This window comes from Leptinotarsa decemlineata, unplaced genomic scaffold, assembly GCF_025532065.1.
Source record: "Leptinotarsa decemlineata unplaced genomic scaffold, Ldec_3_MD MMD2_tig00002159_RagTag_RagTag, whole genome shotgun sequence".
Taxonomy (NCBI): Eukaryota; Metazoa; Arthropoda; class Insecta; order Coleoptera; family Chrysomelidae; genus Leptinotarsa; species Leptinotarsa decemlineata.
The window spans coordinates 731,308-759,285 of NW_027412574.1; the positions used below are offsets into that span (position 1 = coordinate 731,308).

The 27,978-nt window shown below is 35.8% G+C and overlaps 2 protein-coding genes and 1 long non-coding RNA gene across 3 annotated transcripts in view; 1 reads left to right on the plus strand and 2 right to left on the minus strand.

Moving 5' to 3' along the window:
- The window catches only part of LOC111509400 (uncharacterized), a 366,192-nt gene that overhangs the window by 197,962 nt on the left and 140,252 nt on the right, over nt 1-27,978 (plus strand). The window lies entirely within an intron of this gene.
- LOC141482951 (uncharacterized) lies at nt 2,904-4,199 on the minus strand. Its single transcript, XM_074176993.1, has 2 exons — nt 3,321-4,199; nt 2,904-3,259 (listed from the first exon to the last, which is right to left on the minus strand). The coding sequence occupies exons 1-2, from the start codon at nt 3,580-3,582 to the stop codon at nt 3,144-3,146; spliced, it is 378 nt and encodes a 125-aa protein (XP_074033094.1). The 5' UTR covers nt 3,583-4,199; the 3' UTR covers nt 2,904-3,143.
- On the minus strand, nt 19,992-27,957 carry LOC141482961 (uncharacterized). The gene is made up of 2 exons (XM_074177001.1): nt 27,469-27,957; nt 19,992-27,384 (listed from the first exon to the last, which is right to left on the minus strand). The coding sequence occupies exon 2, from the start codon at nt 25,855-25,857 to the stop codon at nt 24,241-24,243; it is 1,617 nt and encodes a 538-aa protein (XP_074033102.1). The 5' UTR covers nt 25,858-27,384; nt 27,469-27,957; the 3' UTR covers nt 19,992-24,240.

Genomic DNA, 27,978 nt, shown 5'->3' on the forward strand with positions numbered 1-27,978 from the left:
CAATAAGGCAATAAGTAAATTTAATTTCTTGTCACTTATACTGTTTTCATCTTTCAGTACATTCAAAAGAATTCTTAAATTTTGTTCGGAACTTGTCTGATAGAATTCAATATCGTTGTGGCCCCAAGGTAATGTCTTGGTGGTATTAGGAATGATGAATCGCTTATCATCATTATGTGATAGCGCGACTTTATTGCACATCAACGTGTAAATATCATGTAAATCACTCCTGAATACATTCATCTTTCTAAATATTATACCGCCTGTTTCAACAATCCTAATGTAATCTTCAATTGAAATTTGATTTTTTATAACGGATTTTTTAATACCTTTTGCTTTCTTTATTTCATCAGACACACTTTGTACATGATATGCTTTCGCACCGGTGCCATGGAAACTGATGATGGGATCACTCGGAAGTTCATCCTTCATATTTCCAATCACCGATTTGCTATCTGGCACATTGAATTTATTACCCAACCTATAGTTAGAAGTGTCAAATTTGTCAACATTTGCAATCATAAAATTATAAAAATTATCCGTCATTATTTTCAGTATCAAAGAATTCGTATCGGTATAGAGAAGAGAAGCTTGTGGTCCGTAATGTTTTTTGATGACATCATAGAAAAAATCATAAATGACTGTTTTCGACATATCCAATATACTGAACCCCAAATACAATGGTTTATTATAACAAACCTTAACTTTATCCATATGTATGACGACAAAGTCTTCCGAAAATATGGATAATGTTTTGAAATTGGGACGAGCTATCAAAGCATTGGCACCCATACCTCTTCTTATGGATTCCCAATGTGTGACAATTCGAATGTCTCTTCTATTGTTTACATTTTCCATCGTTTTGCCAAATATGGAATTTATATTCAATTTGAAGTAACCCTTCTCAAACTTATTGGTAGCCTTATTTCTCAAATTTGTATTTAAATCGATATATTTTTTCAGCCACGGTGACTGATTGAATCTGAGAATTCTATGAGTTTTCATCACCATCAAACCATTACGGACCGCTTGTTTCAAATTCCTATAATGAACGATATATTTCTTTTTATCATTCAAATTAGGAATAAGTTTGGGTATTTTGGACTTTGAACCAGGTGGTATAATACTTTGAACCAAAAATGGTAAATCCGAATGTAGATCGTGTAACTCGACAGGGTAATGCACATCTACTTCAAGTATGTATCCTTGGGGGCTATCATCTGGAATACTATTGATATCCAACTGACATATTTCACTGGCGGTCAACCAAGTGAACCCACCAAAAGGTAATGATTGAGACATGCTATGACCATACAGATTTGTTGCATCCAAATACATTATGAAAGATGGAGGTTCTTCGGGATTATAATTTGGAAGAAACTGATTGTTTGCAATATGCTTTCTCTCCGAACACTGGCTTACACCACCACGTATACCGTTTTGGAGAAAATGCACCATATCGATATCAGTTAATAATTCCAAGTTGACACCCGTATACTTCAACATAGCATCCCAAGAAAGACCTGGAGAAGTGAAATAGTGAGCAGGATCCAATTTATATGTATCTAAACTCATATTTCTAAAATTTTCAAAAATATCGCACAACAGTAGAACATCAGATTTTAGGTATATGTCAGTATATTCACCCAAATCTTGACAATTGAATGTGTTCCATACCTGCTTTACTCTATCATAATCCTCATCAGAAACATGTTTTTCATTTAATTTATCATAAAAGTCCACCTTTGATGATATACTAGAATAATTTAATTTATCTAAAGAATCGTTAAAACTGTACGGAAAAACACCTTTCTGCCTCATAAGTTTGAATTTATCCTGTTCCGGAAAATATTTTCTTGTTTCCACAAAATGTTTTTCATCTAAATTGTCACCTAACTCTTGAAGGGAAGCAGCCATAAATTTAAAACTATCGATGAACCTTAATTTCAAAAACTTATTTTTCATCACTCCATTGTGATCTACTATTCTCTCCATAATTATATGTTTCGTGAAGGAAACATACTTTTCTTTAGTTTGAGCAATGACATCAACTTTTGTTTTGTTTGTGCATAACTCTTTTATGAACAAATGACAGTCATACCCACTGAGATTATGAAAAATTATGGGTATAAAGTTGGGCAATTTGAAATTGAGGTTACAAATACTATGTGCAGCTCCATTTCTTTTTTTCCCCGTTAGATGGCAGTGGTCACGCACCTCAATATCACCATCACCAAATGGTTCTCCACATATACCACATGTGGCGGCAATATTGAAATCATGCTCTTCCTCATCAGTCAATGGACTCATTGGAATGCCTTTCTTCAAATATTTGTGATAAATATTGGTGACATCAGCCTCCAAGTTTGACACAAACACTTTAGCTGCATCAGCACCTCTATATAGTACAAATTTAGATATAGAATCATCAAAAGAGCACTTTATGAGGTAAGAAAAAGCATATGGTTCATGAAGATATGTTCGATTTGTATAAGAGTTAGCAGGATTTGGCTCATTAGTATGCACTGGTTTCAGAATAGATTCGAAATCAGCATATACAACGAATGGAACCCTCAACTGTTTCTCGATATTTTCAAATTTCAAAATATTCTCAGGTACCCTTTTACCAAATTTATCAACCCTGAAATTTGTGGATGGTGTCGTTGTCGATATGTGATTACAATCATTCAACTGATGTCGCAATAAAGTTCGTTCATTATCAAAGTACAATAAACAACCATCACAAAAATACTTTTTATGACCACGGGCAGATATTTGTGATGATACTAGTCTCGATAAATCCTTAATCCAACAATAATGACTATTACCAGAATCATCTGTGATGATCAACAGATTAACATGACTATTTAATCTACGTTTAGAATAGTGTAACGGACCCACAACTTCATATTCAATTCTACCATTTTTAAAAACATTTTCCAACCCATAAACATTGATAGAGCAATCGTTCATAACCTCAAACTTAGGAATATCTTTCAACTTAACTGGAAATTCCATACCTGCTACATTCAAGACGGTTGAGAAGTGGGGATATGATGAAATTTCATTAAGTTTCTGACTGGCAGGGTATAAAGCTGAAGTCACAGCCCACGCAAAGCAGCACTGATCTTGATTAAGAACATTCACCACACTTTTTTCAATTCGATGAACCTTGGCAATTTGATGTAAGAAGACCCTCCGAAGGGGCTATACTTGTTGATATTCACCTCCAAGTACAAAATTTTCTCAATGGTCCAACCTGAAAATATGGGTTTTCTCTATAAGTCCATCATCATCAACATTTTGACTAGATCACATACCTGAATCCCGATCTTGAAATTCCGCTGCTTTAACAGTTAAACTATCTGCAAAACTGCTATAAACCACATCCAAATCATTCGATTGATCAATTACTTCATTGGGACTATTAAATGATTTGATGTCTGAAAGATCCTTAGTTTGCAGACTGTACCGCCCAAACACTTCCATGTTCACTTTCATGCATTTATGGATATCCAACACTTCTTCGAGTAGTTTCACTACTTTCTGCTTAATTTCATTGAAGAATGTTGGGTAATCCATGTGGTGGTTTTCACTGTCCACTCGGTAGCTCACAATTCGACACTTGAAAGCTGTATTGACAATTTTCACACCTTCCCCATATTGAACACATGCATTTGTTCTATGCTACAACGTCCTTCGATGTACATTCATCTGATCGCTTGCAATAGTCAAATTGCAGCAAACGCATCTTTGCAGTGTTGGAAGTGCTGGGGGTGTCAACCGCTGCCTCTTAGATTTTGGAGGTCCATCACCATTTGTGGATGTGCAGGAATCCCGCTGATGACGACGTAGGTTGTCACTACGAGTGAAACTTTTTTTACAATCAACGCACGAATACATCTTGTATATAGAAATATCTACCGTACGATAAGGAGAATTTGAAATGAGTGAAACGTTCCCACCATAACCCAAATGGGAGCTACAAGGTCAACATTCAATGCCACAGAGCAAGCTCAAGGTAGTCGAAGTGACGAAAGTCAATGTCAAACCCCACACTCAAGGTCAAACACCGCAACGCCTAATCCCACTGTATATTCTGTACACGTCACGATTTCATTCAAGGTCAACATTCAAAGCCATGGAGCAAGCTCAAGGTAGTCGAAGTGTCGAACGTCAGGGTCAAACCCCACACTCAAGGTCAAACACCGCATTCAAGCTCATACTACGTGTACGACGTTCAAGGTTAGGTGACGTCATTCAAGGTCGTGTGACGTCTCAAGGTCAAAAGGGGTGGGGGGAGGCGTTCAGTCGGCATTAGCACCCTACTAATGAGAGTAGCAGTGTTATTCCCCGCTTTGAAAAACTGTGCGAAGAGCACCAAGCTCATCGTTCACATTGAATTCACTGAGTAAATATCATATTTAATTTTTGTTTTTTCTTCAGTCGTTTTCTCTTCTCCGTCGTTTCTTCAATTGTTGTTTTCAGTTTAAATTCTTTTATAATAAAAAAGTCAATTTCATAGTGGTGTTTTGATTTCGTTTCGATCAACCTAACCTAACTACTATTATTGTAGGTACCTATTTCTTTCGACTGTATTCTTCAAATAGTTAGCTAGGACAGGGCGCCGCGAAAAAATATTAAACATGTAACTGCGCCGCAGGCTACAAAAGATTGGGAACCCCTGATCTATCAGAAAAAAGTCATAAGAACTATGCTTAACCTGAAAAATAATACCTCTTGCAGACAATTATCTTCCAATTTAGGAATTATGACTGTTCATTGTGCCTACTAATATTGCAATATTCGATGAAAAACACCTGCACAAATTTACTGCAAATAATCAATACATTTGCAATATGGTAACAAGAGGAAGTAAGCATCTACGCATTCCACTACATAGAACAAGTCTATTCGTGAAAGGTCGGTACTATAACTGTATAAAAATATATAATGCACTGCTTCCACATTTCAAAGAAATCAATACCATGAGTATCTTCAAATGAACTTTGAAGGACTATCTGACTGAAAATCCCCTATATTCACTTAACGAATTTTACAATGTCTGTATAGTGTAATGTATGAGTTGTATACATATGCATACTTTCTTCTATTTTTGTATCTGACACATATGGGTTTCATAGGAAACCCATGACAATAAATATATTATTTTTTTTTTTTCACCGTAGTGTGCGCTGGTCAGGCCCTATCCCCCGAAGCCCCGATACATTCGAGAGGGCGCGCCAGCATAATCAACCAATGACCACTCCCCACACCGTGGGGTAAGTGATCATTGAGTCCGAGAATCATGTGCCCTGAGCAAACGCAGTGAGCCAAGAATGACAGCCTTCTGCATCTGTGCAGCTAAGATTTCTTCCTTAGTGCGGCAAGCCGGTATGATTTTTAGATTCGAGAGTAGAGAAGACATCATTCCACCAAGGACTCCAACAATCAGAACGACCATCTTGACAGAGTGATCTGGATAGAGTCTGCGGAGTTCGAAGAGAAAATCTCGATATTTTATCCGTTTTTCCTCCTCTTTTCTGACGATATTCGTCTCGCCAGGAGCTGAAAACTCCACGACAAATATCGTTTTGGTCTGGTGATCGAGAAGGACTACATCAAATAGTTCCAATAAATTCGGCACTTCTCATTCCCCACAACGGATTCAATATCCCCCGGAGCGTAGGGCAACACCGGTGTCTCGTCAATACCGTAAGAGTGCCGTAGATGGTAATATAGCACTCTTAGGGCCGCATTATGTCGATGGATAAAGGCCGAGACCGCATATGCTGGACATGCTGATAGCAAGTGCATTAGGGTCTCGGGCGCCTCGCGGCAGGCCCTACACCTTGTGTCAGGAACCTCTATACCCATCACGCGACTGCGGTAGACTAAGGTGTTGAAGACACCATCCTGGCAAGCCATGATGAACCCCTCAGTTTCCGGCTTCAGCCCACTCGACCTGAGAAAAGCGAACGTCAGGCGCTTTGATAAGCCAAGGTCTTCAATGTTATTGAAGAAGATTCCATGCATTGGCTTATCCCTGTGTCTCCGCAGAAGTAAGGTGATCTCTGCGGCTTTTATCTGAGCTTTTTGCTGAAAGGGTTCCAACTCGGTGACAGAGTTGTAGTCACCTCGTTCAGAGTCGGAAACTATACCGAGTTCATCAGCTGCTCGAGCAGCTGCCCTAAGGAGAAATGCCCCAATTCCTGCACTCTCATGGTCACGGACCATGCAGAGAAGGGGATCCGAACTCCTGACGACTTTACAGGCTGTATCCAGTACCATTCTGTCATGTAGACACTCCAAACTCAAAAGTCCACGACCTCCCTGTTGTCGGGGGAAGTACAACCGTGGAATGGACGATTTGGGATGCAAACTCCTATAGAGATGCATCATTTTTCGGGTCCTTACGTCGAGTTGATACAGCTCCTCCCGAGTCCATTTCACTACTCCAAAGGAGTAGAGTAAGATTGGAACGGCAAGCATATTTGTTGCAGCTATTTTGTTCTTCCCCGATAGTTTCGATGACCAGATCTGTCGAAGTTTGTGCTGATACTAGCCGCGTAGAGAGTTTTTCACTGCAGTTACCTCTTGTGAGTGGCGTTGTTCCACCCCGAGGTAAGTATACGTCTCTCCGGCATCCAGATGGTGTAGGATGCTTCCATCTACGAGCCTGCACATCCTCTCCGTAATCCCCGCATCGTCCTCTTTTGAGATGAACCATTGCACATTTGTCTATCCCGAATTTCATACCGATAGCATGCGTGTACTTTTCCACCACCCTCAAAGACTGATAGAGATCCTTCTCTCCAGAGGCATACAGTTTAAGATCATCCATATAAAACAGATTATTATTATTTTTCACCGTAGTGTGCGCTGGTCAGGCCCTATCCCCCGAAGCACCGATACATTCGGGAGTGCGCGCCAGCACCGTGGGGGGAGTGATCATTGGGTCTGAGAATCATGTGCCCTGAGCAATCGCAGTGAGCCAAGAATGACAGCCTTCTGCATCTGTGCGGCTAAGATTTCTGCCCTAGTGCGGCAAGTTGGTATGATTTTAAGATATTATTATTGCCCCAAAAAATTAAACAATTCCGATGTTCATCCTCATTTGGGATACTTCACGAAATACTTATCAAAGTTTGGAGTAAAAAACCAGCCTCCAACTCCTCATCAGCATATTTTTTGATAAATTTGAAAGGAGATTCACACAATTGTTACAAAAAACTTCACAACTTTATTTCATCGAAAGAGACAGAACTACTTTCATTACATTTCGTAAAAAATATTGATACGTTTCCAAAGGTAATGATATATTTCGGAATAGAATAGCTTTTGGAAAAAAACTTCATTATACAGAAAGTAGAAAACCATTTTTAAACTGTAATTGTAACAATAATACAAGTGGTGTATCTTCCAACGTAATAAGTTTATATGAGTGAATCTCCTTCCGAGGTTATGTCGCGATTTTGTGTATCATACTCGTATATGCTTCAATTCCATTGAGAATGTTTAGAATAAAAACTGAAGTGGAAAAAATGATTTCGATGTAATTGAATGTGTATAATTAAAAGTATTGGTTTCGAGAGGAATATTCCTTTCAGTTTGTGTCTGAAAGAAACTTTTACTATACACATTTCTGTAGATTGTTTATTGATTCGTCTGATTTTCATTCCTAGCCTTGACGAAGCCAACAGGTTTCTACCAAAATCGTGAACCTCTAAAAATGTTTCTTTTCCAGTTGAATAGATTGGTTCACTGTATTGATATTCGTTTTAAATCGCAACCATCAGTTTTGAAATATCTGAATGGCCATATACTCAATACGCAATGCTTTTTGAGAATTTGATACTGTCGGAAATATATCTGCTAGGTTACAATGGTAATTCGTGACATTTTGCGCGACAACTACTTCGGTCGACTTCAAAACTACTTTTAGATATTAATTTCCTTCTATTGAAGGAGTTGACATACGACTAGAATTTGAATGTAGATTATAATCCCATTTGATAATATTATGTTGAGAAGAAATATCTCCCAACATTCCTTGAAAACTCAAAAACGATCAAAAGAAATGTGTTTTCTCCAGCCTCTAACAAAACTGAACAGTCCTTCCCCGTCTATTCACTGGACTATGGATATCATTGAGCTGCTTGGGACGCGACGCCCTTTATGTGGGTTTTTGCTCTGTGATAGGCGTCCGATGTCGCTGAAAAATTACACTTTGAGAAGCCAGGGTAGCCGAGATAGACTTTGCCGCACGGATTTTGTTATTTATTGATGTTTACCCTGTTCTTGTATTGTGTCATGCGGGGAATTCCGGACCCCTTGTAGCCTGATAAATCTAGATGAAGTGATGGTTTGTATCACAGAGGGTTTCCCTAGAACAGAGGCGATATAAATTTGATTAGCGACGCGCTAGTTTTGCAAGAAGAATTGATTTTGGTACAATTATCTCAGCTTCTTCTTTCTCCGTTTCAGTATCGAAGAGAGGTAATTGCTGAAAAGATTAAAGTCTTCTGAAAATGAGATAAAGAAAAGGTTACATATGAACGAGTACTTTCTTAACAGGTCGATATCATATTGATTAAAATTATATTGACTGAATTATATAGTCATAACCTTGGTCATCATAAATTTTGTGAACCAGAGGACGAAAACTGACTTATGGCCTCGTAAAAACATATTCTCAAGTCTCAAATCTCTCAAGCTGGTCACAGCTTCCATAGATTTATTTTGACAAAAATTTATTAATTTTCCAGGTTAATAACTTTCTCGTTTTGAAAGTGGGTTTTGAAAAGTTAGAAACATAGACACTTAAGGAATATCAATGAAAATTAAATGCATGAATATGATATTGAAAAAAAAGAATGTTCATATAAACAATAAATCATTGGTTTTGCGTGATTATTCTCAGATGCCCTCGAAATATTTGGAGTCTGATGTTGGGAAAGTGTTTTCATTAGACTAGTGACTAGTTCCATGCAACTCATTTAAGGATCTCCATTACGACAGGTGATAATTCGTCCAACTGTATTTGAAAATCACTTATAGCCATCTCTTCATGAATATTACTGGAGTTTTTTCCCAACACCAAATCCTTATTTTCAACACCTCTACACGTGTTTCGATCACCAAGTGATCATCTTCAAGAGGAGGATCTCTTCATGAGTTGATATGAGAAGAACTCTCACGTTGAAGATCAATTATTCAAGCCCAGCTCCATCCTCATTGCAATAGTTTTCTCAAGCAGGTCGCTTGATACATCTATCTATCTAACAACTTTCTACAATGTTTATTGTCTGAAGCGAGGCTATCATATTAAAAGGTTATGGTCTGTCTTTTACTGCAGCTTTCAGTCCAGAACTCGATAGATTTGTGATCCAACACAAGACAACACTGACTTGACTTACTGGGTCTCATCATTGTACTAGTCTGAACCACTGATGAAATCACTAAAAAAACAAGCCATAAAATGTAAATGTGACGGCATTTAGAAAACCACAACTTGTGTTCCACTATAAAATTGATTCTTCAGGCATTGTGGATTTTCAGTATCGGTCAATTCCATCACATAATTTTTTGAGCAATTTGAATAGATAAGAATTTCCTATCTCTTTAGTCGATAATTTAATTTTGCTATATATCGGGCTAACACCTTCTAATCAACTATACCATATTATAAACTGACATAAATTTCTTGATGTTCATTGGCTGTAGATTTGGATGTCGTTTCGGTCAAATAGTGATCATGGCCTGCTTACAAATTTCCGAATGGAAATACCATCCTGAAGGGACATTTTCACAAATAAATGCACAGAAATCTGAAACTTGACTAACTAGGTATACGCATTAAATGCATAGAAAGAAAGCAAATTCCAATAGCTTTCTGAATTTGTAATGAAACACAGGGTATTCCATTCTGTCACTTTTTCAAGCAAACAAAAAAACTGTTTTTTTCACCACCCTGTATTGAAGTCAGGTAAATATGATGATTGAAATATTATTTTAACAAGCTGTATAGTATACTATCAGGTATTGGTCCACCATCGTTATTCAAAATATCATTATGTTCACTTATTTATACACTCTCATAGGCATCTAGATTCCTGTTGTTGTTAACTTGTCTAACTATTCTTAATGAACTGAAGTCTATGGAATGATTTTGTTGCAAAATATGATGGGCGACTGCTAATTTTTGAGGTCTTCCATATTTTGAGTGTGCTAAGTGTTCCTTATATCTTATGTTGATAGATCTTTTTGTCTGTTCATAATATTTTGAATCGCAGTCCTTACAAGGTCATAGACTACAGAACCTTTTAGAAAATTCAAAAAAAAAAGTCGAGAATTCGAAAAAGTCAAAAATTTACAAAATTAAATATAAGGTCTGCGATGCAAAATATCATGGACAGACAAGAAGCTCTATTGAAATAAGATATAAGAAATACTTAGCACACTTAAAATATGGAAAATCTGAAAAATCAGCGGTGGTCCATCATATTTTGCAAGAAAACCATTCCGTAGACTTCAGTTCATTAAGATTAGTTAGACAAGTTAACAACAGAGATGCCTATGAGAGTGTAGAAATGAGTATATGATAATATCATGAATAACAATGGTGGACCAATACCTGATAGTATACTATATAGCTTGGTAAAATTAAATTTTGATTATTAAATTTACCTGACTATTATATAAGAACACATCCGAAAATTGATTTAAGAATGGTATATAGGGTAATATTGTGAAATTGATTTTATATAGGTTGTTAAAATAATATGTATTAGATTTACATGACTGTTACATGAGGACACATTGTAAAATTAATTTCAGACTAGCATATAAGGCAATATTGTGAAATTGATTTAAGACACTCAAGACGCAGGTACCTAGAAGGGTTATCTATGATATAAATGAGGACAACTTTGTAGGTATGATTAATTTGATCTTCGCCTTGAAGATGATCACATGGTGATCGAAACACGTGTCGATATATCAAAATAACGGTTTGGTGTTCGGAAGAATTTCTAGTGATATTCATTACTACACATAAGGTTCCAAACAGTGCATCACAAGTTCAATGAACATGAATTTATGACATGTTTCAAGAGAAAGTTGCGTTAATGCGCAGAAATTTTCATTTATTTCATATTACTTTCGTGGAAGATTATTCTCTCTATAAAATTCTGAATATATTTCAAATTGCAATTATTGGACGGTGTATGATAGATAAAATTCAATTAATTGAAGACAACAATCAGGTGTTGTATCTTTCCGAGCTGTGTTATTGAACATTCGTCAATTACTTTGATATTTTTTCTTTATTTTTTGATATTCTCAAGATGGCTTGTTGGGAATTTGTAAACACAATCTTGTATAGCATGAAATGTGTCAAATGAAAGTTTTATTCTGATGTTTTCCGATCAAAACTGAATTAGCAGTTTTCCTTTCTTTTTGAATATCTCCGAAACAAATAGACATTTTCCAATTCCAAATAATTATTTAAATAAACTCTAAAATTGGCAACTTTTTCAAGTTCAAAAAAAGCTGGCCCTTCTTTTCACAAGAAAATTACCATTTAATCTCCCCATCTATCGTGGGGAATGAAAAAGCAAGATTACGGATTCATCTCTTCCTCAATTACCAATATGTCATTTTTATAAGAACCTAAAAATGAAGTGGAAAGGAACTTTACCAGAATATTACTCAGCATATTATCTATAATATCGAATGGAGGTTTTATAGCAAACACTGATTGATTACGGTCGCTTTTTTATTCCATCCGAGCTTCCACTTTGCTTCTGTTGCATATTCATAACCAATCTCTCAGTCAACGTAGTTCGCATTGGAACAGGGGAAGAACGGTGGTTTGGAATTTAAAATTTGTAGCGGTTGATTTTTTTTGAGAAGTAAATGGTTTTCAAAACACAAACATTGAGAATTATAATAAGAATAATGAATTCCAAGGAGTTCTTGTTATGTTTGTGATTCATTATTGGAGTCTTTATCCGACTACTTTTCATCTCTCTCACGAACAATCTTCTTCCTTCAGTAGTCATTGATTTGTTAAAACCTATTATCATTATCTTTCATGGTGGAAGTTTACTAGAAGATTCGATTTTATCTAACAAATAATAAAAATGAAAATAATAATATTAATAATCAATTAACAAAACAGATAAGTATACAATTTCACTGATCAAGAACGTGAAATTTCAACTGAATCGACTCTCATATTTTCAACATGAAATCAGAAATAGTGCTAACGAGGTGTAGTAATACAGAAATTAAATTGTGTAATACAATTAACATTGTTTCATGTGAAAAAATCAATTATGTTCATATATCACATCAGGGTGTTTCCCAATAACATGCTAATATTTAATATGCTGATATAAATCAGATAATTTTCAGCATATCAACATATTTCATCATTTCCAGTATATTTGAAGTGTCTTTGAACTATGAACAATGCAAATTTTCAAGCAATAAGAATGAAAATTAGTTTTGCGAATGGCACTTGTGAACTAGACTATATACCGAAACTAATTCCAACGTCCTTTCTAGAGTCCTACGCAGTTCATTCGGAAAAGGATCGCTGAAATGGTTTCAAAATGATCCTTTTCGATTTGTTTGCCAGAAGAAACGTGTTGTTTACGAAACGCCTTCTCTAAAAAAATGGTACTTTAAAACCCCTTCATGTGTTATAAAGCTCCATCGAGAAAAATGGTGCTATCGAAGCAGAATTAATTCACACATGAGTGTGAAATACTTATTAGTTTCGTTTTAAAAAATTCCGAAGATAATGAATATAACTTTTATATGCGCAGAGAATTATATAATGTGTATAAGATATTACGATAGGTCAACGCAATTTATGGATTTTTTACTCTCCTGATTTCTGAGAACTTTCTGAAGTGGAGGAATTACGAAATTTTCACAAAAAAGTTTGTTTCAATCGACCATCATGTGAAATGGATGATCAATTTCCATTGAGTATCGTACAAATGTTGAAACTGATTCCTGAACTTGTACAAGTTTTGACTTCTGAGGGTTGTCGTTCATAAGTAGCAACAGCAGCCAAAACAGAATTCAGAAACAGACTCATCCAACTTGTAAGTATTACTCCTTGCCATATATTTTGCCTACATTTTTATAAAAAACAAGAAGACGTGCAGTTCAAATGAAAATATGCGTATACTTCGGATGCCTGAAAGACCTTCCACGATATGAAAAATGTATGAAGTTCTTCATTACAATTTTTATATTTTTCAGACTGTGGAAATAAAAATATCAGAAGAAGGTCGAATGAAAACTGATTTTCCTCCACAATAAATTACTTTCGTTCAAAAATACAAAGCTCATTTGAGAATACGCCAGTAGAATCAGAATGGGTAAACGGACAAGTGAAGGACGGGCGAGTCCAACAATGCATACATGGTTCAGCCTAGCACAACTTATAAGGCCTTCGACAAGTCTATATAGCGTTATCTGTTATCACCAATGCTTTTGTTTTTGTATTGTGGTTTTGTCTAGTTCTATGTCATGTCCTCTAGATACTCAGGATTATCCTTTAAGGATAGTTGAATCCAACAGAACATGATATGACCTTAGCAGGCCGAAATAGCGCTGTTTAATATCGGATCACCTATAATTTGTTTTCGGGCTTTGATTCATGGAAAGATATGTACATGCTCACTTCTGATTTCTTCTGTTGTGACTTTATTTTTGTATCTCTTCAATATTCAGTTTCGCATCACCTCTCTGATTCATAAAGAATATAACATCTTCAGAATTATACTTATAACTAAGATTATTCAAATCGGTAGTCAATAAACCGAAACATAATCGCTAAAGTTCTGCTCCAAATATTGAAAATTAAATGCAAAATCTTCATCCAGAAACAATCTTCAATGTATCCGTCGTCTCTTAAAAGAAGACATGTAAATATTGGGAAAGAAAGATTTTGGCTTACTACTTCTTCATCTTGATACAAAATAATGTAAGATGCTTTCAAGGAAAGAAAGAAAGAAAACAATCAATTTCTGAAACAGATACTTTCATATAAACATTGAATTACACAAAAGAAAAATACTTTCGAAACAAATACTTTTATATGATCACTGAATTATGCAAACAACACTTTCATCTACTCAGTTTGTATTCCAAACATTCGTTATGGAATTAAATCAGATGTTATTCACAGGATTCCTACATAATATACTGAATGAAAGAGTGAATATTTTCACTTATATGGAACACTGTCATCCTCACTGATAGACATCGGATGTTCGCCGTAAGACACTTGCCTGAGGGCTCTTCAGTACCAATTTGAATAACATTATGAGAAAACTAGTAAGAATGACAATATTCTATGTGAGCCGGTGGGAGATCGACCTTCACCCATCAGATAACTTAATGAGACATATTTTTTGTCAAATATAATTGATTAACAAACATGCCTACGATAACTTGCTTATCGAAAAGGGCTCCTAACTTTTTTCAATTGAATTCTTTTTAATCAATTTTTTTTATCACCTTCACCCTTTTCATAATCGAATGAACTTCGTCTGATAGTTTTTGACACACAGAGTATGCCTCGGTAGTCTTGCCTACTTATTTCTGTGCATGACTACCTGGCGAGTAGATGTGAAGAGGTAAGTCAATGTAAGTAAATACACCTATCTGTTAACCTATCGAAATTGATATTATAAGTAAGATATTTTGATTAGAAACCCAATCGTATAGGCTTACCTTCAAAAAATGTACATGAAATATTATTGACAAGCTATCGAAGTTTAGAATTGGAGCTATTTGATAGGTACGAAAGAAGAAGTAGATCGTTCGAGAACCGTGTGATAGAACAGGACACAACATAGCAGCTGCGCGCTACCTGACCGTTGAATGTATCCGAATGCATATGCTCCTGTACAGTCAAAAAATCATTTATTAGTAACAACACGTGCTAATTAATGTTAATCGGGATGTCAAAAATGAGTAAAAAGTGTTTTTTGTGTGATACAAAAAAGATTATTGATTTTGATGAAAATTCTTTAAAAATATGCTCTTTAGACGATGCATGATCATTTTAAACCATTTGTATTTGTTGGGGAAGCAACACTCTTAAAAATTGATGACATCGCACAAACAGGGCCTTCGCCATGGGGGGGAGTCTCCCCCCCCCCCCCAGCTTTTTCGACTTGGGAAAAGTTGGGAAATTTTGGGCCGTGAAGATGGAAAAAAATAATAGTACAAAATTGAATGAAAATTATAAAAATAAAAATGAGAGAAAAGAAAGGAAGAGGTAATAAGGAAAGGGAAAGAACCGGGAGAGGGTTGGGATTTTCCAACATGCATAACTTGGAGATCCCATACTTTGAAATTCTGAGTTGTTTGAAAACTTCAAAAAAGTTTAATTTCTCCCAAGTAAGAGAACAGTCCACAAATTTCGAACAGACAATTTTACAAAATTTCCAGCTTTTCGCTGTTTTTTCGACTTGGAAAAGTTGGGAAATTTCAGGCCGTGAAGATAGAAAAAATAATAGTAGAAAACAATAAGCGCAATATTATTTAGGTGGTGTTTCCTTTCATTTGTATTGAATATTCCTATACATGGTGGATATGGTGGAAAACAAAGGACCTTGGTCCAAAGTAGAATAATTCGCATTATTATTTTTATACTTACCAACATTTATTTTTGTTTGTGTATAACCTAACGGGCATAAGCATTCGGCCAATCTTTGGATAGCTAAGTAAGAAAATGAATATATCATAGTAGTAACTAATCCCTCAGCAAATGTTATTAACAGGTCCGGAATCTATGGAATAACACATTAAATAAAATTGAAATGAATGTTGAAATTATTGGAAATGCTGAAAATATCAGACATTATTAGGTTAAGCTAGTTACAAAATAGTAGTAATGTCTAGAAAAATGAGCAATATTTATTTGTGGAGGAAACAAATGAAGATGAATTGATAATGAGTTGAACAATTAGTGAAATTTATGATGCACTATTCGGAACCTTTGGTGAATATTACTGGAGAAAAAAAATAGATAAGGCAAATTGTAAAATTAATTTAGGTGTAGTATACTTGTATTTGTGGTAGACCTGTATGGTTCACCTGTATGGTATATCTGTATAGCATTAATAGCGTTAGCTTCGCGAAGTTTCCAGGTAAATCTTCCTCTTGAAGATGATCCCTTGGTGCTCGAAACACGATGTCGAGGTGTTGAAAATAACGATTTGGTGTTGGAAAAAAACTCCAGTAATATTAACTAGTGAAATGTTAATTATTGACGAATAATTGAAAAATTGAATTGAATCACATTAAAATGAAATAATCAACGTGAATGATGAAGAAATACCAGATGAAATTTAAAATTTATAATCGTTTTCGTTATCACCAATTGATTCAATTTCATTTTATTTGTTCCTTTTTAGATTTCTTATCTGTTATAATGATGTCAGAAAATGGAAATCTGTTCTTGTACGATTTACGAAGAAATATTTCCAACCACTTTCAACCAGGAATGCAACAACCATTTTGATCTCTAATATCATTTACGAACGTATGTATTGAATTCATGGTAATTTGTTCGCTACTTTGTTCTAATTGTGAAAAATTTTTATATTGATGTCATGAGAAAGAATAAATAATTTTGAATGATGTGCATTGAACAGAAGGAGATACAGATTTAAAAAAGGGTAGGAACAATCTGACCGACCGACCTTCGTTATGAACACAAATGGAAATTGATCAGTAGCAAATGAAATAATTCGAAATGCTAGTGGTGATGAAATCATAATCAAGATTTATCACAACTTGTGTAACTAGTCCTAGTGTAATTCGATCGTAATTTCTACTTCCACATTTTTAGAAATATAGATCAGTCATACGATTAATGTATTTTTCAAAAAATATCAAACTTCAAACTACCATTGATAGATTTTCGTAAAATTCATTGAAAATCATTTCACAGTCAATGAGGGATGAACTGAAAAAATAACACAAAAATGAATATTCAGTTGGGGAAAACAAAATCTGGCTTATACTGATTTCGAAAGATCATCGAGTCCAACATAATACCAATCGATATTATTTCACTGAATTTAGATTGAAATGAAGCTTATCTGGCTAGAAGATTTCATATGAATTGAAGCTGAGGAATAAAAAGTTTCATTTCATTGTTCATCTTCCGAATTTGGTCATTATTTGGAGAGTTGTGAAAATCGATGCAAACCGTTGTCAATTTTTTCGTGAAACATTCACCCTCTTGGCGATTTTCCTTCCTCACAATCTGAGAAAAATGGAAATTTCAATTATTGTATTCTTCCCTAATTTGAGGGTGATACCATTACTGAAACTCAAGACAGTAGTTTTTATTTTCACTTTTATTTTCCAACTACACATAAAACAATCCTTTGCTATTCGAGCCATCGGTACCTAAAAACATCAATATAAACTGAAACTACTCATTCTCAACTAACAGGAAGGTTCACACTAATATCCGACAAATATCATAGTGAAAAACTTTGAGATGCAGATCAAAATCTTCAAAAACGTAAATGAAATAACCATGATTACATTCACAAAAAGTGTTTTCTTCAAAATTCGATACACATGCTGAGAAAACAAATTGTCATGAACACTGGAATCGTATTCGTTTGAAATATAAAATATTTTTCTAAAATAAAATTTTTGTAATTATTCTATTATGTGTTGATATTCACATTTATTTTGACCTGCTCGGAAAAAGGATTCAATTTTGTTTTGTTCAATGTTCCAACTGAACTATGAAGAATTCGAAACTATGAACTTTAATAAAGTCAGTGTTAAATCACATTGTGATTTATATCAATATCAGGATTTTTCTTCAGAACCGAAATTTACCAAAATAATGAATTTGTGCCATAACTATTCTACAGAATATACACTCTCCTGCTTATGAATAATAGAATGGCTGAATGATGAAAAAAAAGCATCAATCGTTCTTCAACTTCCTAAGGTATCCCAATATTTTCCATAATGATATGGAATACTAAATCATGATTTCTCTGAAACCCTCTTATCGTAAATAACTTTCACTTTAGTTCATTATGAAATATTCTCTTTGTCACTGTTTAAGAGATGAAATACTTTATGTGATTCCAGCTTCTTTTCTTGCGAAGCCTTCGGCAAGTTCTTTGAGATGGCAACAACTCTGAACTTCCTGTAAATCTCCCAACGTAAGTCTTATCGAAAATTCGCACCCCATTTTACTGTGTCGCTTTTCTGCCGTTCTAGCATTCGCGAAATTGGTATAAATTTCTCTCCAAAGAAAGGAACAAAACTAAAAATATATACTCTGTTCTCAGTCAATCATTAGTCTGTAGATAAATTTGTCTTTCTGAGGGTCTGAAAGTGAGTTTAAGATTATTTCTTGAAAGACATTTTTTTTGTTGTTTCTTTATATTTTTTGGATGTATAACTATCCAAAATCTGAAAAATAGACAAAACTGAATCCATAGAGAATCTGCTGAAGTGCCACCACACTTCAGTGATTACGTAATATAAGCCACCTCAACATAAACCGTAATATAATATTTTGAAATTTGTTATTTGCCATTCGTTAGTCGATAAAGACATTCTTGAAAATGTTTTGTGCAAGTTGGAAGTTTGACGGGTTTTAAGGTATTTAAAAACAATATTTCATATAAATAGAACTATTCATTGATCTGATAGTTTGATCTGTACCTAAATAGCATTAGAATAGCTATTGATGATATGAGTGTTAAAAGTAAGGTTTCACTTTGTGAACAAAATAAAACTTACTTTTAACACAAATATCATACAAAGTCTTTTGTACAATTTTCATGTTTGCATAATAAAATGAATAAATTCATCATTTCTATAAAAACACATTTTGACATCTCTTGTCAATTAACTGTTTTCATGTTATCGCATTTGCTGTGAAATGGCCGTATCAGGTGACGCCAAATCACTTGGTTACCAACAAACAATATTGTTTACAGCTCGCGCGTTTTATTTAAAGTTACATTTCAAGTTCTTGCTGGTGTTTAATGTCTTGAATAATGAAGAACAATAGTGAGGAAAAATGTGTTCCCGACGATATTGAAGAGGCTGCAAAAGGAGTTTCAATTGAATTGTTACCATAAAAATTGGCTCAGCAGTACGACATCGCATATTCTAATTTTCTTTGCAGGTGTGGACTTAAAAACGTGGAAGGAAATTTCAGCGAAACCGTCTTCCTACTATATCTAGAAGAGAAATAAAAAATATGGAACTCGTCAACTTTGTGGAGCAAGTTTTCAATGATAAAGTATATTGCGCTCGTTGAAAATAGTGTTAATACAAGTAAATATTTTAAGTTTATAGCATTCTTCAAGCGAAAAAATGAAAGTTATAGGCCCAAAAAATCAAAAACTCCTACGTTTGAATAATCCAGAGGTTTATGAATGAGGTGCCACATGAAAAATATTTGATGATGAGTTGCTACTATTTTCGGAATGTATGGTGCCTGCCGGCGTGAAGAGCTGTACCATTTATCAATAGAAGACATTAAATAAATGGATCATCGATTTTCGATGATTTATCCATATCGAAAATAGATCGTTCTTTTTACTTTGTTGGAAAAAACATTGACTATTTTAATAAATACATTGCATTACGCCCTTCTGTTGTCAATCATCAACGTTTTTTTCTGAAATACCCAAATTATGGATGCAGACTATTACATAAGGGGGGGAGGGAGAATATCTGGTGATATTCACCATTAACGAAATTATATCGGTCTTCTAATCAGGGGTTTGTTCTTACCTGAAAGTTATAATAAGAAAAATATTTAACGTGCTCTAGTGACTCCCCTTATCAACTATAATCCTGAAAACTAAAACACAAACTTTGCCTAGCTTGGGGGTAGGTTCTCTGTATAGCGGGTTCTGATATCATAAATAATTCCAAGTGAATCAAGCGAACCTGACTCATGAATTCGCCTTATTTATTATTGATTTTAGATCAATGAACATGAACATTTGAGATAGTACTCAAGGGAGATCTCACTTGCGTCTCACATTAGAATAATCAACGACATAAGCATATACAATTTCTTCTAACTCTTTCGTAGCACAACCCCATACAAATTATAATGATATTCTATTATAATACAATTAAAAAAAATAAGTAAATAAGGAATTCAAAATAATTGTCTTATTGGCTAGACTTATCTGTTTCTGTCCAATATGAAGGTAGTGGATCTAATGTTTCTATTCAGGGTGGTGAGTCGGGATAAAAAGTCAGATCTCCTGGACTGGAACCAATCTATTCAGGGATGATCGTCTGGAGCGCAGGATAACACCTACCCATCAGGACTCGTTCCGGGTAACAAAGATGACTTGAGTCAAGGGTAGTAGGCCCCAAACAATCTAGGGGTGAAAGAACAAGCCCTAGGAGAAAACATCAATGAAAAAAATAATAAGGATTTTCGACCATCCAGAAGTAGAAAAAAAAAAATAAGAAAATTCAACTTACGTGGAAGAAGGGTGGCTTGAAACGTAGCTGTCCTACGCAAGGACAGAAGACAAAGTGCCGGTAAACACAAAAAAATATCCGACTAAGTCGATAGCTAGAGGAGTAAAAAAAACCAACTCAACGGAATGATTCCAACAGGAACTGTAAATCCATTCACCAATTACTTCCTCAGCACAAATTTCACGTCTTGAGAATTTATCCTCAAATTAGAGAAGAGCAAAACAAAGTTAAACTCGAGACGACATCGGCACAAGTGATATTTCCACCTAAATCAAGTAGGATGTGTTTTTTTCATTTTTTTGTTTTCTTTCCTTTTAGTTCAGTATATTTATAAAGAAATAGTCCCTTAGAATAGATAACCCATATGGCAGGTATGTATTTAATAAGTGGTATTGATTTTTCTGAAGTCTCTCTTTACATAAAGCAATGATGGAACCAAAACAATTGTATTTGAATTATGAAACTTTGGAACACGTAACATTCCCCATCAACCCCCAGGAGAATTGCTTCGTAATTCTCCTTTAACTTAATGGGATAACCTAAACTATTCGTCATCAGATTCAGAGTCAGGAGGTTTTGCTTTTAAATCTTTCACATGCCATAATCCTTTCGGGCGATCATCTTTGTCGGCTAACTCATATGTAGTTGGGCTCAATTTATTTTTAACCTTAAAGGGTCCTACGAATTTTGGGGCCAGCTTTGCAGTGAAGTTATTTGTGGCATCCGACAGAACAAAATTTCTTCTGTACACCCAGTCACCAATTGTATAACTAACTGGACGATGCCTCAGATTGTAACGATTCTTTGAACCCTTATGGGCCTTGGCGATTCGTTTTTGTACATCCTGATAGACCTGAACAATCTGTTGTGAACGTAACAGTAAGTCCTGTGGGGTACTGGTTGCAAAATCTGGAGACGTATGGAGGTCGCCAGAACCAACGTACTCCCTAGAAAAATTTATAAAATATGGAGTTAGTCCAGTGGTTTCATGAGTCGAAGAGCGAATGGCACAACCAACTTTGGGAAGAAGGGCATCCCAGTTCTTGTGATTATCCATTATATAACAACGCAACATAGTTTTGAGTACTCCGTTCACTCTCTCGACGGGATTTGATTGAGGGTGATAATTAGGAGTGTAGAATAATTTCACTCTGTAGGATTCACACAATTTTGAGAATGAGGTACTACGGAACTGGACTCCATTGTCACACTGTAAATACCTAGGACATCCAATGACAAGAAAAATTTGCTCCTCGACTATCTTTGTCACTGCGGAAGCAGTGGCTGAACGAATCGGAAAGAAAAGTGGGAACTTGCTGAATACATCCATTATAACTAATACAAATTTATAACCTGACGAGGAACGTGGCAAAGGTCCAAAAAGATCGACACTTATTGTTTCCCATGGTTTCGTAACTTCTTGGGGCTTACCTAAAAAGCCTGCCGAAGAACGAAGAACAGGTTTATTTGATAAGCAAACCTTACATTTACCAACATAACGCGCAACATCAGACCGCATCTTAGGCCAATAATACCGTCTTTTAATGCGCTCATAGGTTTTGAAAATACCTCCATGTCCTGAGGACATCTGGTCATGATTTTCTTTCAATATGGCCAGTCTCCGACTTTTTGGTACCACTATCTTCCAAAATTCGCTATCGTCTCGCAGGTTTGGATATGAACATTTTACATACTTGAAAAGTAAATTGTTCTGACATCGCCAAGCAGGATAATGCAAGGGATGTGCTGAGACTTTTTCTCGTAGAGAATCATACCAACTATCTTCTCTATTCTTTGATCCACCTTGATTGATAAAGAGAGGATCGATACTGGTAATTTCAGGGACTGAACGACTTAGCACGTCGGGTACGACATGATCTCGTCCTTTTCTGTGGACAACCTCGAAATTGAATTGTTGTAATCGAAGAGTCCAACGAGCCAAGCGGCCTGTGGGTTCTCTAAGATTATGTAACCACACCAAACTATGGTGGTCAGTAATGACCTTAAAATTATACCCTTCGAGATATGGTCGTAACTTTTCACATGCGTAAATGACGGCAAGTAATTCTCGCTCTGTGGTGGAATAGTTTTTTTCGCTTCTAGAAAGAGACCGAGATATGTAACAAATCACATGTTCTCCATCATCATGCTCCTGCGAAAGAACCGCACCGATTCCATAAGCGGAAGCATCAGTTTGAACAATAAATGGTTTGGTGAAGTCAGGACAAGTGAGAACTGGGGCGGAAGCCAATGAATTTTTGATAAACTGAAAGGATCGTTCACAATCCTCAGACCAATGCCATTTTTTATGTTTGCATAATAATGCTGTAAGTGGAGCAATCGTTGTAGAAAATTGTGGTAAAAACCGGCGATACCATGATGCCATCCCAATGATTCTCCTTACTTCGGTAGTATTTGTAGGAGGTTTGATATTCAATATCGCACTAACTTTGTCAGGGTCCACATGCAGCCCATACTTATCCACAACATACCCGAGATACTTCAACTCGTTCCGGCAAAATTGACATTTTTCTTGAGAGAGCGTCAATCCTGCAGATAATAGTTTTTGGAATATTATCTCTAACACTTCAAGGTGTTTCTCAAACGTTTCGGTAACGACGATAATGTCGTCCAAGTAGACAAATGAATACGGTTCCATTTCTGCACCAAATAAACGATCTACAAGACGTTCCCAAGTGGCAGGGGCGTTTGTCAACCCAAACGGCATTTTCTTAAATTGATACAAACCACGTCCGGGTACTGTGAAGGCAGTTTTATCCCTCGAATCCAAAGCTACTGGAACTTGCCAATATGCCGAGCGAATATCGAGTGAACTCAAGTATTTTGCATTGCGTAACTTATCCAGGATCGTAGCAATGTAAGGAATGGGATAAGCATCTTTTTTCGTGACACGATTGAATGCCCGATAATCTACACAAAATCTCCATTTATCATTACCTTTGGGCACCAAAAGAACTGGTGAAGACCACGCTGAATCGGAGTGCTCAATAATATCATCTCTGAGCATGATTTCAATTTCCTCATCGATACGTTTCTGTACCGCTGGTGAATAACGATAAGGTCTAAGCCTAATTGGTTCCCCTTCCGTAATAATTTTGTGTTCTATCAGATTGGTACAACCAATCTTATTACCCATTAACCCAAAATACTTCTCAGTTAACTCCTTCAGAATTTTTCGTTGGGAAGCTGTCAGTACATCCAGAGCCACTAAAGAATTGACACAAGCAACATCTGGAGGGGAACTCTGAAAGGACCAACAATTTTTCCGTAAGTCGGGGATTATACCCATTTGTAGCCAAAAATCTATACCTAGAATCAAGGTATGAGAAAGATTTGGAATTATCAACAAATTTGTTACAACAACTTTGTCTTGTAATTGAATAGGAACACTGACTGAGCCTAAAACTGAACAGGATTGACTGTTTGCAACGGTACAATTCTCAACGCGAGAAGGTAATAATTTTACTCCTAAATTCTTCAAAATATTCCAACCTTTCATATTCATAAAACTAAAATTTGCTCCTGAATCCAGAAGACCCATGAAGCGTATACCAAAAATGGTTAAATTTAAATAGGGACGGTTATCACCTTCACACTGTGCAAAAATATACGCAAGAACAGGTTTAAGACATACTATACTATCATTATATGATTTTGGGTCGAATTTCTCCGAACTCATCCTTAGACCCGCGGATGGTTCGGAGTCGCGTTTCCCGAACGGACACAATCATTACATGTACGAGAGGTAACATTTGCTTTCCCACATCTAAAGCAATGCTTCTTGAAGGCTTTAGTACAGTCTCGTTTACGATGGCCTATCTCTCTGCAATTCCAACATACCTCTCGACTAGCGTCTGTAGCAGAACTAGACGAAGCATGCCCTTGAATGGCGCTAACTTGTGGTCTGCGGGGCCTCTGGTACATAAGCTCAGGTTCCGCAACTATACTGGGATTAGTGGGAGGTGGGCGCATGCGCATTGTGCGCAATTGCACATCTTCAATGGTTCGAGCAGCTCTTTCTAATTCATCTATTGTTCCTATAGGGTATAGGGCCAATTGATTCTGAATAACTGGTAAGAGGTTACGTCTGATAATTCTCAGCTGAATTTCTTCACTCGGAGGTTGAGAAAGCTTTCTGAACAAATTTTTCATTTGAGCACTAAAAATTACAGTTTTCTCTTCAGCCCCTTGAGTTCGATTTCGAATATCACCCCAAACATCTTCTTCATACTCAGAGGACAAATAAGTTGAGCGGAGCTTTGCTTTAAAACTGCTCCAAGAATCAAGGTTATCTCGAATTGCACGATACCACGATAATGCTGTTCCTGAAAACAGGATGACAGCGCTATGAAGAAGCTCTTTTTCTGTTATTCCGCAAGCATAACTGAGCTCTTCAATCCTTTCAATAAAATTTGTTACGCTACCCTGTCCATTGAATCGAACATTCCATTTCGAAATCGTAATGAAACTTCGTGAAAAATCCAACGTGACCGGATATGGTGTTATATTGAACTGACTTTCAACGGGTGGCATGGCAAGATCTTGCAACCCCATTCGCCGAACTCTAGGCTCAATTCCTAAAGTAGAATGCAAGTTCTGTTCCGTCTCCCTGAATGGAGTGGCTTGGCCTGCCTTATAAATAGGGCCAACCTGTATCTCACCTTGGGGGACATCCACTATATTCACCTTAGACTGAACACCTGTTACCAACTGTTCGACCGGACATGGTGATCCAGTGGGATCAGATTTTTTTTCACCTGCTCCCAATGAATCAATAAGAGGAGCATCTAATAAGTGTGACAACATTTCTCTGTTGGAAGTCGGTTCTATTACTGGGAGTGTAGGATTAGGTTGGTCTAGAATTGAACCTTGGTTTTCCGGGTTCAGGACTTCTGATAAACTGTTCTGTCTTATTGACTCTTCTAATTGATCAAGGAGTTCCGCGGCCCTTGTTATCATTTGACATTTCAATTCAGTAAAATCTGTCGAAATTACCCGATTCAACCGCCCTATTACATGGAAAATCCGAGTTCGTACTTTCGCATATTCATTCGCTGTATTATTAAAGTCAAAATTTTTCACGATACTATTCAAATCCTCAATTTTAGATTCACAAATTTGAATTTCATTATTTGGGTCTAATCCTTCTACTGAATTGGTCAAAAAATTACCTGATTTCTCTAACTTCAAAAATATTCTCAATCGTTTTCGTTTATCATCGACAGAACCATCACTTACCGCACCTCTTACTAATAGTTCATAAGAAAGTTCATCAGATAATAATCTGTTGATTTCCATATTTCACTGAAAACTAATATTACTCAGATAAAAAAATAACTATATCTCCCGATTTCCCGAAAAAAAAAACAACTACCCAAATAACTTCCTGAAACCCCTATTCAATCAAAGGACAAAACGTCAACGGATAAGGTCAGTGAATGCCTTTTGAAACACTTATCACTTCAAGACAAAAATAAAAACATGAAAACGGTAACGATACTTACGAAGTACCCTGTATTATGAAAAAAAATACCTATGGGTGATGTAATGAAGTAATAACTGGCTAGAAAATCGTTATTACTATGCCTAAAAATACTTATTATTATCAAGAGTAATGCAGCTCAATACTCTTCCGAGAATCCCTGTATAAAGGAAAGAAAAAAAAACTAAGGTCAGTGATTGCGGATTCGATAACTCTTAAGTATTCAAAATCAAAACCACGGGAAGTTTTGAGACACCTTGTACCATAGAGAATACTTAAATGTGATCTAACGAAAGCACCTGATTTCTGGTCTAAAAATCCCTGTATGTCTGAACATTCCTCAATAACGACAACAAAAATACCTGATTACTCTTTCGATCATCCCTGTAGGTGAAAAAAAAAATGATACAAATAAGTTTATGGTAACGTGTAACCACCCTGTATATATGCAACTAAGCAATTCTGGAAACATAAATCAGTACTTGACAGCTTCTTTAAATCCAAAAAAAAACAATTTACAAAAAATATATGCGATATCGTTCGACGAACACAAGGCGAAATCACTTTCGAATAAATACACATGAGAAAAAAAATAAGAACCAGCTAGAATTAATTATTGGGCGCCATCTTATTACATAAGGGGGGGAGGGAGAATATCTGGTGATATTCACCATTAACGAAATTATATCGGTCTTCTAATCAGGGGTTTGTTCTTACCTGAAAGTTATAATAAGAAAAATATTTAACGTGCTCTAGTGACTCCCCTTATCAACTATAATCCTGAAAACTAAAACACAAACTTTGCCTAGCTTGGGGGTAGGTTCTCTGTATAGCGGGTTCTGATATCATAAATAATTCCAAGTGAATCAAGCGAACCTGACTCATGAATTCGCCTTATTTATTATTGATTTTAGATCAATGAACATGAACATTTGAGATAGTACTCAAGGGAGATCTCACTTGCGTCTCACATTAGAATAATCAACGACATAAGCATATACAATTTCTTCTAACTCTTTCGTAGCACAACCCCATACAAATTATAATGATATTCTATTATAATACAATTAAAAAACATAAATAAATAAGGAATTCAAAATAATTGTCTTATTGGCTAGACTTATCTGTTTCTGTCCAATATGAAGGTAGTGGATCTAATGTTTCTATTCAGGGTGGTGAGTCGGGATAAAAAGTCAGATCTCCTGGACTGGAACCAATCTATTCAGGGATGATCGTCTGGAGCGCAGGATAACACCTACCCATCAGGACTCGTTCCGGGTAACAAAGATGACTTGAGTCAAGGGTAGTAGGCCCCAAACAATCTAGGGGTGGAAGAACAAGCCCTAGGAGAAAACATCAATGAAAAAAATAATAAGGATTTTCGACCATCCAGAAGTAGAAAAAAAAAATAAGAAAATTCAACTTACGTGGAAGAAGGGTGGCTTGAAACGTAGCTGTCCTACGCAAGGACAGAAGACAAAGTGCCGGTAAACACAAAAAAATATCCGACTAAGTCGATAGCTAGAGGAGTAAAAAAAACCAACTCAACGGAATGATTCCAACAGGAACTGTAAATCCATTCACCAATTACTTCCTCAGCACAAATTTCACGTCTTGAGAATTTATCCTCAAATTAGAGAAGAGCAAAACAAAGTTAAACTCGAGACGACATCGGCACAAGTGATATTTCCACCTAAATCAAGTAGGATGTGTTTTTTTTCATTTTTTTGTTTTCTTTTCTTTTAGTTCAGTATATTTATAAAGAAATAGTCCCTTAGAATAGATAACCCATATGGCAGGTATGTATTTAATAAGTGGTATTGATTTTTCTGAAGTCTCTCTTTACATAAAGCAATGATGGAACCAAAACAATTGTATTTGAATTATGAAACTTTGGAACACGTAACAAGACGTTTGGGAAAATGCTCTCTACCATT

Bases quoted from the DNA above. Each gene is read 5' to 3' on its own strand.
- LOC141482961 (XM_074177001.1), bottom strand. From the start codon at position 25,857: ATGGAAATCAACAGATTATTATCTGATGAACTTTCTTATGAACTATTA.
- LOC141482951 (XM_074176993.1), bottom strand. From the start codon at position 3,582: ATGGATTACCCAACATTCTTCAATGAAATTAAGCAGAAAGTAGTGAAA. The intron at 3,260-3,320 runs GTATGTGATCTA...CCATATTTTCAG, and splicing joins ATTTCAAGATCGGGATTCAG to GTTGGACCATTGAGAAAATT.